The following is a 13,201-nucleotide window of genomic DNA, read 5'->3' as shown; positions in this document are numbered from 1 at the left end:
GCGCCCAATCGTGCAAACAACCCGGCGGGTTGTCGCTTGTACCACCGCGACCACCTTTTTCCCGCTCGCCTGCCCCGTATTCAGCACGGTCTGCTGCAGGCGCTGTCGGGAGCATTTCCGGACCGCATCGATCCAGCTCACATGATAAATAATCGTAAAAGGATAATAAAAATAATAAAATTTGGCACCCAGCCAACCGTCGACACAATTCCCCCGACGTTCCTGGAGTGCAAACCCCGAGCGAGTTGTCTCAGCTGCACCAAGCGTTTGGCACATCATTGGTCTCGGGTCCGGGACTGGGTAAAGCCTGGGTAGTCCCGAGATAAAACCGCGTCATCCCATGTGCTGGTTCGAGTAAAGCACCCTTCTTTAGCAAGGGTGAATAAAATGGGTTGAAATATAAACTGGAGCATCATTAAAAATTTTAAGAACCTCGAAATAGACCTAGGAAGACCTGCTTCCGGCCAAAACGGAGCCTCACCGTGTTTGCCTGGTGAAATTTCGCTTATCTCGGCGTTTCTCAGTGCACTCGGATTCCTTGATTTTAATTACGATCACATAAACGACCACTTGAAACACCCGGTTGGCTGTTGCTGGTGGGCAAACCTGGAACCCTCCGGAGCCCTTTTTCTCCATCGAAAGCCGCACAATCTTTGGGCGAAATGCTAATAACTAACCCAGGCAAGAAAACGTACGACTTGTGGTTGTGATGTCCGTTGGGCTATTGATCGAACGAACCGAGCTTGTCGACCAGCTTCCATTTGGTGTTGACATTGGGCGGACAAAAAAAAAACACCGACAGACTTCCATGTTGGGTATCCTGCAACAGCTTTGGGTTCTTTATGGGGAATGGAAATTGATCACAAATAAATTAAGGATAAACGATAGATTATAGATTCGGCAGATCGTTGACACGTTTTGGTGGAAGGTTGCGCACTCCGCAAGCAAAGAAAACCGATGCAGTCACTATAATTCACGCACGGTAAACAACTCTATCGCCATAATGATGTCGTTGGAAAATGTATCGCCAGAAAAGAGGTTAATTTTTCCAACCACAAATCCACTGCTGACGGTTGTGGTAGACACTGTGAAACGAAATAAATAAACTCACCGCCGCAAGAAACACTACAAAACGTTGATAACAATACGCGTCACTGTTGGGGCACTACCTGGGCAGCTTAAGATATAGTTTCAGCAACAATGCAGTCAACGCCACTAACGATTTTTCTCTTTGCTTTTCCTTCCATCCACACAGACAAAGCACCGTCGGAAGCGACGTTCCGTGGAACCGAGTTTCTCTCGTACGATTTGGGACAGACGGGTGGGGAACCGATCGTTAGCGCCCAGGATGCCATCACGCTATACTTTCGTACTCGCCAACCGAACGGACTCCTATTCTACACCGGTAAGTGCCCATCGTAAGAGTTAGTGCAGTGGAATTGTCGCTTCCCCATTTCTCGCAATTCGCCCACGTGGAATGCCCGATGGACGATATGATAAAGTGCGGCCGTTGTGTTTCTTTATCGCTCGTACGGCAACAATCAAGCTCAGGCAGAAGTGAGCAGGGATTAAACGATAATTTAATTTTCCAACTAGTCCCCCACGTCCCGTCCCCAGCAAGACTTGATCTGTGTGGCTTGTTTTGGGCGATTTTACCTTTGCGATCGCGATCATCATAACTCGCGAACGTGCGAATGTCTGGCCGGTGACGTTTTGTGACACAATAAAACGCACCAACGTACCACCAATCCACTTGGTCAGCAATGTTAGCAACGTACCCTTTTTTTTCTTTCTTCTTCGCAAGAAATCGTAAAATAAAGAATGCTCATTCAGCTTTCGAAGCGCATCGCAATCATCCCTTAAACCTCTTGGCCCCATCGCCGGTGTGCGCACTATGATAGGTCCAGCAGTTGGGGGTTTGTGTGTGTGTGTGTGTTTGCTTGTGCGAGGTAAGGTTAAATCGATGGTTTTGACCTGTGAACGAACAAAGAAACCCAGGTAGTGGCTGGCACTCGGAGTGACAAAGTGTGCTGAAAGATATAAAAATCCTTACGATGGTCCTAGCCATACGTACGCAAAAAAATGATCCTGCTGGGGTTTGTTGTTTGTCTTGTTGCGGGTGTGGATGTATACCCATAAAAATATTACCTAATGTGCTTGGCATACACACACACACACTGCGAGGGAGAGAGAGAGAGAAAGGTACGCACGCACCCCATTGGAGCGAGTGACTGGTTCGGGTCCTTACAGGATATCACAATATCCCCCCGGGGTATGGTTCGTTGGAACGGGCATTTGGTCACATTTCAACGCGTCCCTTATTCGTGTTCGTTTTATGATTGTCGCCTTTGCGTAACGCCATTCAACAGCAAAAAAGTAAGGGGTAAGCGATGTGGCCGAATATTGGAATGTTTGCTTGCAAACTACTGCTTTTGTCGTCAGCTCATTTGCCAGAGCCACCGAGACCGAACGAAGTCAACCGCCCGAAGACAACACACCTTGTCACCTTTCGGTATCACTGCCTTTCAGTGTTACCTTTTACCGTGCTGTGAATGTGTTTCGTCTCCCGGAGTCAGCTCCTTACTCTGTATACCTTGTTTGTTAAAGGCCAAGAGCAAAGAGAAACGTCGCAAGCCATGATGCCACCACACGCCGCTCCGATCCCCGACCTAACCAAAGCTACTGTAAATTGTGAGTTGTGAGATTGAGCTACCCCCGAGGCAATCCCGTTTACTACAGCATTCCGAATACCACCTGACCACTCGGGGTTGATCCTGCTTTTTGCTTCCCTTTTTTTTCTTTGCTCACCCTACACTCTTCTCTGGTCTCTCCCACCACGGCGGTGGGAGTGAGAAGCGATAAACGGCAAGCATCTTTTATGGGTGGATGTAATCTAATTAAGATAATTGCTGCTTTGGCCTTCCGTTGGATGGTTCCCTCGCGTACGTACCGGCTAAAGCAGTAGCTAAAACGGTAAGGACCCGGACTTGGCCGAACCATTCGTTCAATGGTGCATTTCTGGTCACTCCAGGGTGTTTATGGTGTTCGGTTCGCTTTAAAGACTGATGCAGTAAAACTAGAAACCCTGACCGGGGATGACTTGGGACGTTTGGTGAAATTTAAATTCCTCTATTTACATTGTCAACTTTATGTGCTCCTTACTTACGCAATCGTTAAAGTTGTATAGTTTCTATCCAATTATTATCCGTTTTTTTCTACAAATCAATATCAAGCTTATGGTGATGTCCAAACGTAATAAGAGCTGTAAACCGTAAAAAATAAGCCAAAACGAACGGGAAGCAAAATAAACCGCACTCTACCAAACCAATCGATCCGGAAATGGATTACCTGCACGTGGAAGTCCCAGTTTTTTTTATTTGTTGCCGAGAAAATCAATTTTCCTCATTAAATTTTCATTAACGTACGGCGGAGCGTACGTTCAGCCCAATCGGTTTGGGATAGTCGTTGGGAGACCGGAGTTCCGAGTTTCCTCATTTGCGCATCGGCATGCGAAAAGTGGACCAACATCCCGGTTCCCGGAGCCTTTAGCCTAGCCGTGTGTGCCCCAGTCTTCCTTCGTTCCCCGTGCTCCCAATGTTGCAATGGGGCTGTTTGTGGAACATTTCCACGAATTCCTCGATTATGGCAAACAGAAACGCTCGATTTGTTCGATTTTGTGCGAGACAGCGAGAACTCTGGATGGATACGAGCGGTGCGTAGATGAGTTGACTCACCTGCATTTCCCAATCGGTGCGGACAAAGCGAGAAGGAAGAAAATGGTGGAAGCGAAAAAAAAAATATGGAGGAAATATTTATACCGAATCAAATTAAAATTGATTTGATTTGTTTGCCAACGAACGAGAGGGTGTGGATGGTGGTTCGAGTAGCTGTAGTGTGTCGGAATGCTCCGTTCCATCCATCCCCGTTTTGGAAAGGATGAATGTTTCAGTCCACCCGACCCCACCCACGACCAGGGGAAATCCCATTTTTCACTGGACGTGAAAAGCCGGATCCGAGAAAAGGATCCAAATGTTAGAGCGGTGGCTAAAAATAGACACCTGAAAATGGATGGTTACGTGAAAAATAGATTATCCGTTGGTCCTTTAAATCAATGGTCGGGACGAACCGCGCCGGGCAGCGAGCGGGACCTATTGTTGTGGTTGCTGGGTAAAACGATCAACAGCGTGTGTGAAGCGGATGTGGTGTCGCTTCGGCTGGAAAAGCGATTTCATTGTGCGCAATGGACAGAAATTGCATTCTGCTCGCTACGTACGTTGGCCTCGACCGGGCAATATTAATTGTGAAATGTATTTTTGATGAGCAGCAAAAGTAGGAAAGCGTAATGAGTTACGCTAGCGAATAAACTATTTAAACGATGGGAAGCTCGGCTTAAGAGGAAATCAATATTGAAATGGAATAGTGTTTAGAATAACACTAAAGTTTAGTGGAAGAACTGCTCCACTTATACTCAGGTGAGCATCCAACGCGTCCATAGAATGGAATTAATTGCTTCCTAATGCGATGCACCGTTACAGTTGAATTCTTTTACCATGGAAACTCCAGCTAACTCTGTTCGCTGCCAACAAATGATTAATTAGATTAGTTGAAGCGTGAATTTGTATTTAACGCAGATCAAACTCGCTAAGCAGTGGCAACACTTCCCGAGTGGTCCCCGGCGAGACAGAAGCAACACATTTCCATTTGCCGAGTTGCCGAGTTCATCCAGCCAACTTCCCACCGTCAGCATCGGTTCATCGATTATCGAATGACAGCGAGCTGGGTCTATGGAAAAGCACCATTAATCCGGCCAGACTTTGGCCAGAAATTAACTGATGTACCAAGCGAAAAGCGAGCAAGATACTGCTGGTCGGTGTGGTGAAGGAGGCGTCGGAAGGATGGGAAATATTGAAGGCATGGTTGATTGATGGACTCTCGACGCATCAACCTTCAGTTGCCAACAGAGGTCATTATTCATCATTTATCCACAACAGCCTTCGTAGATGCCCCACGGCTCCATGGAGCAGCGTTTACGATGTACTTACAGCAGTTGGCTGAGAGCATCCCGTGGACCGTAGATGTGATAGCATCATCATTTTCCTGGGCTTTGTTAATTGAAGAGAAGTGTGAAAAATGTACGCCTTTTAGGGTGAGTGTTCACCAAAAAAGGTATGCTAATGTTCACTGCTGAATGAACCCAATGGGCCGGATTACGTGCCAGCTGTGTTAGCTCCACCGTACAATGTATAAAGTTGTTGTAAGTCGCTTCTGATATTGCTAAACGACCAAAACAGCGCATCAAACGTTTAGCCTGTTTGAAATTGTCACTTGGACGCGGTACAGTTCAATGGCATAATTGGCGTTTTATAAACAGGCGGGGAGAAACCGGTGGCCCACTCGAGCCAAACAAACGACCAATCAATGACCCCTAACGAAGCGGGCGGGCACGATTTGCTAAAGCTAGGGCATATTCTCCTATCAATCATAAACATTCATTTTTGTTCCATTTCGCCCAGTTCGTGCCATCGACGTTCTCAGACCGGGTGGCCGCCATTGTTCGGTTAGGTCATTACGATGCACTGCCAATCCCTGACCTCGTGTAATGAACGTTTCACCCGTCCCGGGAAGAACCGAGCGAACGTCTTCCATCCCCTCGCGTACTTGCTGGCACATGAAATCCAATCGATCAAAAAGAGCTTTTAAATTGGACCTCGTAGACTCGGTGCCAACGTCATGCCAATTTGCCTCTAGCACGCATCATGCCGGTAAGGCACGCTCGAACTTCTTCGCCCGACGCTTCTCCGATCTTTGCCAGTGCTTTGGCTTATTGGCAGCAATGGTGATCGTGATAAGGCGACCGGGGTGGGAATGGTCCAACCAATTTAATGTCAGTCTACGGAAAAACGAGTTAAAACGGTCTGCTTGCCACGCTGCCAGACAGAGACCGCCACATGGGAATGGAAGCTCTACTGACTGAATTTATGTGCCATCGTCATGAGCCAAAAGCCAAGTTAAAAGCCCGGCTAAGTCAATCGATCAGCCCCAGTTTTGTGTCACTTCTACGAAATCACCGCTAGCATGTGTGTGTGTGTGCTCACTTTTTATGATGCCATCACACAATAATGCACACAGCAGCTCACCCTCGCGGTGACGTAGTTTGAAACGTTGCAAACGACCAACCACGCGAGAGACTGCACTCGGCAGGTGACAGCTTCATCTCCGGATCTGTGTGCAGCTAGAACTCATTACCGCACTCAACCGCGCGCTGTGATAAATAAAACCGACTTCAACGTTAATTACTGTTACCGGTAAACTGTCCACTGTTCCCTTATCCACCCGAAATAAGCCCGAATGGCGGACGTACGCTTGAGAAAAGATTGGTGGTAAATATTCTCATTCGTATCTCTGTGACGTGTGCCGTAACAGGACTGACACAGGCGTGGAAACGATGAGAAAATGAAGCTTGGAAAAAGCTCCCGTATGTGATTTGGAGAAGGTAGAAGACGAATTATTTCTACTATTTTGGTGAGCCCCCAGGAACTCGTCGTCTAGATGTTGGGAAACAATTATCTTCTTTGTAACCACAAAACACCACAAATCCAGTTGTTTCTTCTTTTTAACATTAGAATCTCTGTTTGTTAATGCTTCACCTAACTCTCTTGTCGAACAAAACCCTTAAAAAGTAAAGAAGTTTTCGAAGGGAAAATGTTTTATGAACTCATTGCTATTTGAGTGATGTTTGACTAATCCTGAAGTTTCCATAGATTTTTTAACAAAGAACATTATGAATAATCAGCTTAGTTGTCGGAGTTATCCGTAAAATCGATACACGATTGCAACGAGCCGGAGAAATGTCACAGCACACGAAATCGTTACACGGAAAATGCATTCTTTCAAATACCTGCAATCATTGTTGCGCGGATCTGGCCCTGGACCTAGCCCACCGCAACCATTACTGGGGTGTTCTTTGGGTGGCGGGACCTGCTCCAAACGCCATCGACGCGTACAAACAATATGATTATTATGCATGCCATTTCAGTGGAAAAGCGCTTTACAGTGAAAATTTTCACCATTAAACTGTTCAAAGGTGTGTATGTGTGTGTTTGGTGGTGGCTGGGGAAATGTTACGGTCGTTAGACGCTTTCGGCCTTGCATGATTTGGCACTACGACGCAGCAGTGTATAAAAAACCATTTTGCATCTATAATCACTTTCGGGCGAGTGAGAAAAAAAAAACGGCCACGGTGGGAAAAAGAACTGTGGAAATGGTATAACGCAAATTATGTCGAGAGCTTACCAGGTTGGAAGGTGCATATAATGGGCGGTGCACACCGAAAAAACATTTCTTTGCACCACAAACGAACGGAAGAATGAAGCTGACCGTGGTGTGCGCTGTTGGTAAAAATTTAATAAGGCAAAATGGACGCTACCCGGCATTGGGACGGCTTTCTTTTTGCTGCTGCATGTTAGACCACCTTTTTTGGGGGGCGTATGTTTGATAACCCACTGCACAAAAAACACTAAATGATATACTGCAAATTGTAAAAAAGGATTATTTTAGGGGTATTTATACATCCTTGAGCATTCTTCTTTATGTTTAGCTAATGTAGCCTTTAACGGTACATAAATCAAACAAAAACACTCCATACAGAATTGTTCGCCAACCTTTACCTATTCGTGACATTCACGCATATATTTTTATCACTCTATCTCTTTTCCATCCGGCGTCCCGCACGGATAAAAGGTCACGGAACTGATTATCTGAATTTGGCCCTTCGCGACGGTGGTGTGTCGCTGACGATGGGTCTCTCGAACGGGAAGCAAGAGATGCACATCAAACCGTCCCGCGTACGCTTCGACGACCATCAATGGCACAAAGTTACGGTTCATCGGCGTATCCAGGAGGTAAGTTACACGGATGCCCTGCAGGCAAACCCGCCCAGCACGACCGTTGGGAGTGGAGTAAGTAAATCTACCAGCCGTTACCTTTGCACAACAGCAAACTTCCACTGAAAACCAGTTACCGTGGAGCGTTCTACATTACCTGCGGCAGAGATTGTGTTTTACTTGCCTTTTAAAGAATATCTTCTAACTGTCCCTATTACGGGAAATTGTGTGTGTTATTCTGCTTTTTCTTTTACCGCCATGGACTCCGCTGACCGATGGCCACCACCGTCACCGTGTAGATCTCGTCGATAACGAGCTTCTGTCGGGTAAGTGTAATTGACCCAGGTCGAAGGCAAAATCGTCATCCCAGCAGCAGAGTGCCTTGCGTTGGAGCCCCATTTTTCCCTTGCTTCCCGAGGCCCAGCTAATTCAGTATCAATTTCAAATCTATTCCAATCCCATTTACTACCTTCCCTGCGTTGGAGGAGCTGTGTTTCGCTTACGCGACCATTTCGATTCGTTCGATTCAATGATGTTGATCTGATTTAGGTTATGTGCCGAGATACATATAAGCTGTGCCGTCCTTGTGCTGGTCTCGAATTGCGTTTGACGGTCGGGTTTCGGTGGGTAGAAGAAACCTCAAACGGAACGATCGAAACCCAGAAAGCCTCATTCTCCTCATTCTCGGTTTCGGTTCTGCTCATGCTGAATTGTATCTTTAGCTTTGTTTGATTGTCTCGTGAAAGTTTTATAAACCAGGAAAGGGATTTAACAATATACCATTAAAATAGTCATTAAAAATATACTCAAATTTTGAACTCTCTATGAAGTTCGTAGAATTGTATTAAACAGGTTCAATGCAGATGCTGGAATTTACGAGCTGAAGAAGATAAATAGGACAGGTTCCACATTACTTTGTCAAAGAAGCAAAAGAAAAGGAGTGTAAAAGGATAATAGGGTCTGAAGGTCTGAGGATTTTGAAATAGGATCTGAGGACATGAAACCAGAACCATGAATTCTTTGTTTAACAAGATAACATTGTGTCAAAGTCTAAAGGAACAACAACGAAAACAATTTCAACCTAAAATAAGTGATAACTAAATTACAGGAATGAACAGGAAAATGAAATTAAGAGTTGGCTAAAAAATAAATAAATTGGAGTATAAAACACACCGTTCGAATACATCCAAACATCAAAAGATCTTTGATTGTGTCAAGGTTTTTGAAAGACATGCTACAGTTTCATATGAGTTAGCCAACAATTTCGTCTATGTATATTGAATTATATTTTCACACAATATATCAAGACACGGAACATAACTCAGCTAAAGGCATTCACCCAATTGCACCCTTAAAACAGCATCACTTAGTGCCGAAAAGTTCACTGACTTCAAAGATCTTGCCTGCTAGGCCCATCACTATTGGCCTCCGATTTTCAACGGTACACAGGCATTTGTTTCGCGCTTTCATCGCGCCACCCTTTTACCGGGAAGCTGTAAAAAAAAGCATTTTCCACAAAACTAACTTAAGAAAAAAGCGACGCGGAAGCGGGAGGGCGATACATTAACATTAAACATCTCAAGCATTGTAGCATACTTTGGTCAGCTAGTTCATCTCCCTGCCGTTTGGTGGAGAGAAGAATGTTAACAAAGGAATCACAACACAACGCCCTTCGACGCTATCAGCAGGTTGAGCTCTTGAACCTTCCGGAACAATGGGATCCCATCCACCCGGGCACACTTTGTGACCCACAAGTAGATGGGTGAGAATAACACTCAGTGCCGTAACCCGGCGGTGGTCGTGGCACACCGTGTCCGTCCTGCCTCTGACATCAGCGGAAATGAATTAGAGGCCAGCAGTGCTAGCATGAGTTTGGAATTTTACGTAGCAGTACCTTTTTGTTGTTTTAGACATTTCCTTGCTGAAACAGCTTTACATCATCTAAGATGTAAGAGAATGAACGTTTTCTTTGATATTTTCCATTCCCCCCCCCCTGCAGCGATGATGTAAGGATTTTTTGATACATTCGTTTTTTTTGTGTGCCGACTTTCGTTGTACTTCTTTTCAATCTCGGCTAGACACTCCACAATCTAGCCACTTCATAGTGCGAAGTGAGAATTGCGAGGTGCGAGAGGGCACGCCTTGGGCGACGGTTCTTATGCTTGCACGCGTCGCCCAACGGTGGGCGAATTCTTGCCCGGTTTGCATGGATAAGACGGATAAGTCCCTGCTGGCGTCATGTCCTCCAACCGCAGCACCCAACCACAGGTATGGTAACAAAGGGCACATCACAACTGTATCTTTTGTACTTGTGAAAACACACATACACACACACACACGCAACAACAAAAAAAACATACTGTGGAAAGTTTCCATCCCAAGAACATGCCAGAGAACCACTTCCCTCATGGTTGCCTTTGAAATCGGATGCCTGGGAAATTGTTGAGCAAGTCCTTTTTCTGAAGGCAAAAACAAAACTCCTCTCCGTTTCTTCATTGCACGCAGTGGAGGATATGTTTCTCCGTATCTCCAACCACTTACCTAATTTCTCGGATAATGATCGTTAAGATGATGATGCCGTGTGTGTGTGTGTGTGTGTGTGTGTGTGTGTGTGGGCGCCAGCATGACATGTGATATAAGGCTGTGCAGTAGGAGCAATGTATTTTTACCCATTTTTGTGTCCGGAAATTGTGCTCGGTACATTGCTCGTATTGTTGTTGTCTTGCGATCACCTTTTTAAAGCCCTTCCGGGCCTAAACCGACCAACCAGCCTAATAATTCCATCGAGTGGGCCGTGAACAAAAGGTACACAGGGCTCTTCGATGAAGAAACATTAATGAGCGCAACCGGTTTTTTGTTGCTTACTTCCCGCTTTCTTTTTCGCACACTCCCCTGTTGGTGGGATGGCATAAAAAGAAACACCTTGGCGGTTGCATTAATCGAATAATCGGACGCTGGTCAAAATGGTGTCTTGGTGAACGATAACGAACAAAAAAACAGGTGATGCTGTGCAATGTTGCGCAAAAGAAAATTAATGGACGAACGAATACTATGCACCATGCTGCTGCTTAAAATGCAAATGTTTGAAGTGAATATTTGCAAAACTTTGCATAAAACCCCGTTTTGTGTAGAGACGCCATTTGCTTGAAGGTGCCTGATGCCCTTTACCTTTGCGCTTTAGATTCAACAGTTGAAGATGTGAGTATTTGTATAGCTGCTCGATAAAAAAAAACAACTGCCCCGAAAACCGAGACCAAAGTTGGAAGTGGGAAGTTTTTTGGGGTAATAAAATTATACCAAACATTTGTTACGGGACGTAACTTCCACGTCACGTTTCGCTACGGTATGATCCATCGAAACGGGACCGGGAATGTGGCAATGGGAGCGCGGAATGAACTCCGTGTCCCTCCACCCATGTCCAAAAACAAAATCAGCCTACAAAAGTTATTGTAGTGTTCCCTTTTCGGATAGTTACACTTCCCCGTTACATTGCAAACCCCTCCCCCCCACGGTTTCAAAAGGATTCCTGCAGCAAAGCGAACCTTATTTGTTCAACCGGAAATGGAAAACGAACACCAAGACAAAGCGCTATCGCTTCTAGGAGCAGATAAGCACCCACAGCCGAAAAAAGGTCTGCTTCACCCGTCATCACCTGCCGGCAAAAGTTTCCTTTGGCCGAAGCAAAAGGATATCGTTATCGGTAGGCGAAAACCGAACCTACTGGCAAAAACTTACCAAACTTCAAATAAGCTCAGCGAATTGCTAAATTTAACCGAAATAAGCTTAAAACATTTGCTGCCGTTGTGTTGTGCCATTCGGTTCGGTAGGCAGCGTCACGGGAGCGCCGGAATAAGCGAATTGAATCGTGCGCTCCTGCACGCGTAAAAGCAGGAACATTATGCTCCGGAACACATATCCGGAAGGAAAGCGCGAGTACGCCGGTGTTAAAATTGACCAAAAGAGACGAAAAAGTTTTGGGAAGGTTTCGATAGAAACGATAATTCATCTGAAGATTATAGCCCTAATCCCCTTAACGGGAAGACGGCACTCGGCCACCGTACCACCAAATCTAACCATCTGTCTTCCGTTCCGTTTCTTCTCTCTCTCTCTCTCTCGGTATTGTCCGCGTTTAATCTGTCCAGCTGGTCGCCGTGGTGGACGATGTGTACACGGACCATTCGCACATCGCCGGCAAGTTCACCATGCTCTCGTCGTCCCGGGTGTACGTGGGCGGTGCAGTAAATCCCCGGGCACTTCTGGGCGCACGTGTGCACAACAATTTCGTCGGATGCCTGCGTAAGGTGAGTAGCGTGCGTCACAAACCGTGACCATGAGTTAACCACTGCCGTTAGCGCAAGAAGTAATCGTTGCTTGTTATTTCGTTTTCCGTTTACTCGTAGGTCGAATTCTCTGCCGATACACTGCGACTCAATCTGATCGATTTGGCGCGCACCGGATCAAAGCTGATACAGGTGGCTGGACGGGTTGATTATACGTGTCCATCCGGAGATCCGCAGGATCCGGTTACCTTCACCACACGGGAATCATATCTCGTAAGTCACGCTTTAATCAAATAAAAAGAGAAAAAAAGGGAGCAAATGCCACATGAAAAGAGATCTAACGTCGAAGAATGCGAAAGGAAACGAATTGTTTTCGAACAAGAAGACACAAACACCACCACACTTTAAGCACCTCGGGGCCGGGAGATAAAGTGCCAACAAAGTCATGTTTCTTGCTGCATCCGGTTGATTAACTTTGAACGATTCGTTTCTCTGTCCTGTTCCTCGATATCTTTGTACTTCCGGTTTCCTTTTAACACTACGCCATCTTGTTTTATTTCACACACAAACACACTTTGTGTGGGTGTGTGGGAAGAAATCGTTCCGAGACCGCATTGCAATGTGTACCTTTCGCCCACCCCCCTCGAGGGGCCTCGGGTGGTTGCTAAAGCAGTGGAAACTTTAACCCCCTTTTTCACGGAACACACCCCGCTCCGTACCGCCACGGGGTGGGAACTTTGGCTTTCTTGCAGTGCGCTTTCGGGCAGGGGTAACATTTCGCACGTTAACTATCCACAACACGGATCCCCGTGTTACGGTCCCGGCCACCATGATGCTCAGTACCCTTTTTATGTAGATTTTATGCGGAAAGCAGCTAGAAAATTTCCCGCACAAGTTGCTCTTTCGATTTCGGCAAGAAATAGCAAAAAGCCATGTGCGGTTTTAAAGTTTCGGCACGTTGAGCGCATTAATTTCAATCGGTTCATCTTTAAGTTTCGTTGCTGGTGGTTTGCTGATAAAAATGGAGTTAAAGCATAA

The 13,201-nt window shown here is 45.9% G+C and overlaps 1 protein-coding gene across 1 annotated transcript in view; it reads left to right on the top strand.

Moving 5' to 3' along the window:
- Positions 1 to 13,201, top strand: part of LOC128709625 (neurexin-1) — a 77,199-nt gene that overhangs the window by 42,836 nt on the left and 21,162 nt on the right. The window contains exons 7-11 of the mRNA XM_053804629.1: positions 1,256 to 1,405; positions 7,741 to 7,901; positions 8,183 to 8,209; positions 12,026 to 12,184; positions 12,284 to 12,436. Of these exons, the coding sequence (XP_053660604.1) occupies positions 1,256 to 1,405; positions 7,741 to 7,901; positions 8,183 to 8,209; positions 12,026 to 12,184; positions 12,284 to 12,436 (650 nt within the window). The remainder of the gene's footprint in view (positions 1 to 1,255; positions 1,406 to 7,740; positions 7,902 to 8,182; positions 8,210 to 12,025; positions 12,185 to 12,283; positions 12,437 to 13,201) is intronic.

The sequence above is a fragment of the Anopheles marshallii genome, chromosome 2 (assembly GCF_943734725.1).
Source record: "Anopheles marshallii chromosome 2, idAnoMarsDA_429_01, whole genome shotgun sequence".
Classification (NCBI taxonomy): domain Eukaryota; kingdom Metazoa; phylum Arthropoda; class Insecta; order Diptera; family Culicidae; genus Anopheles; species Anopheles marshallii.
Note: the sequence above shows the minus strand (reverse complement) of the source record. Positions and strands in the feature narration are given on the sequence as shown.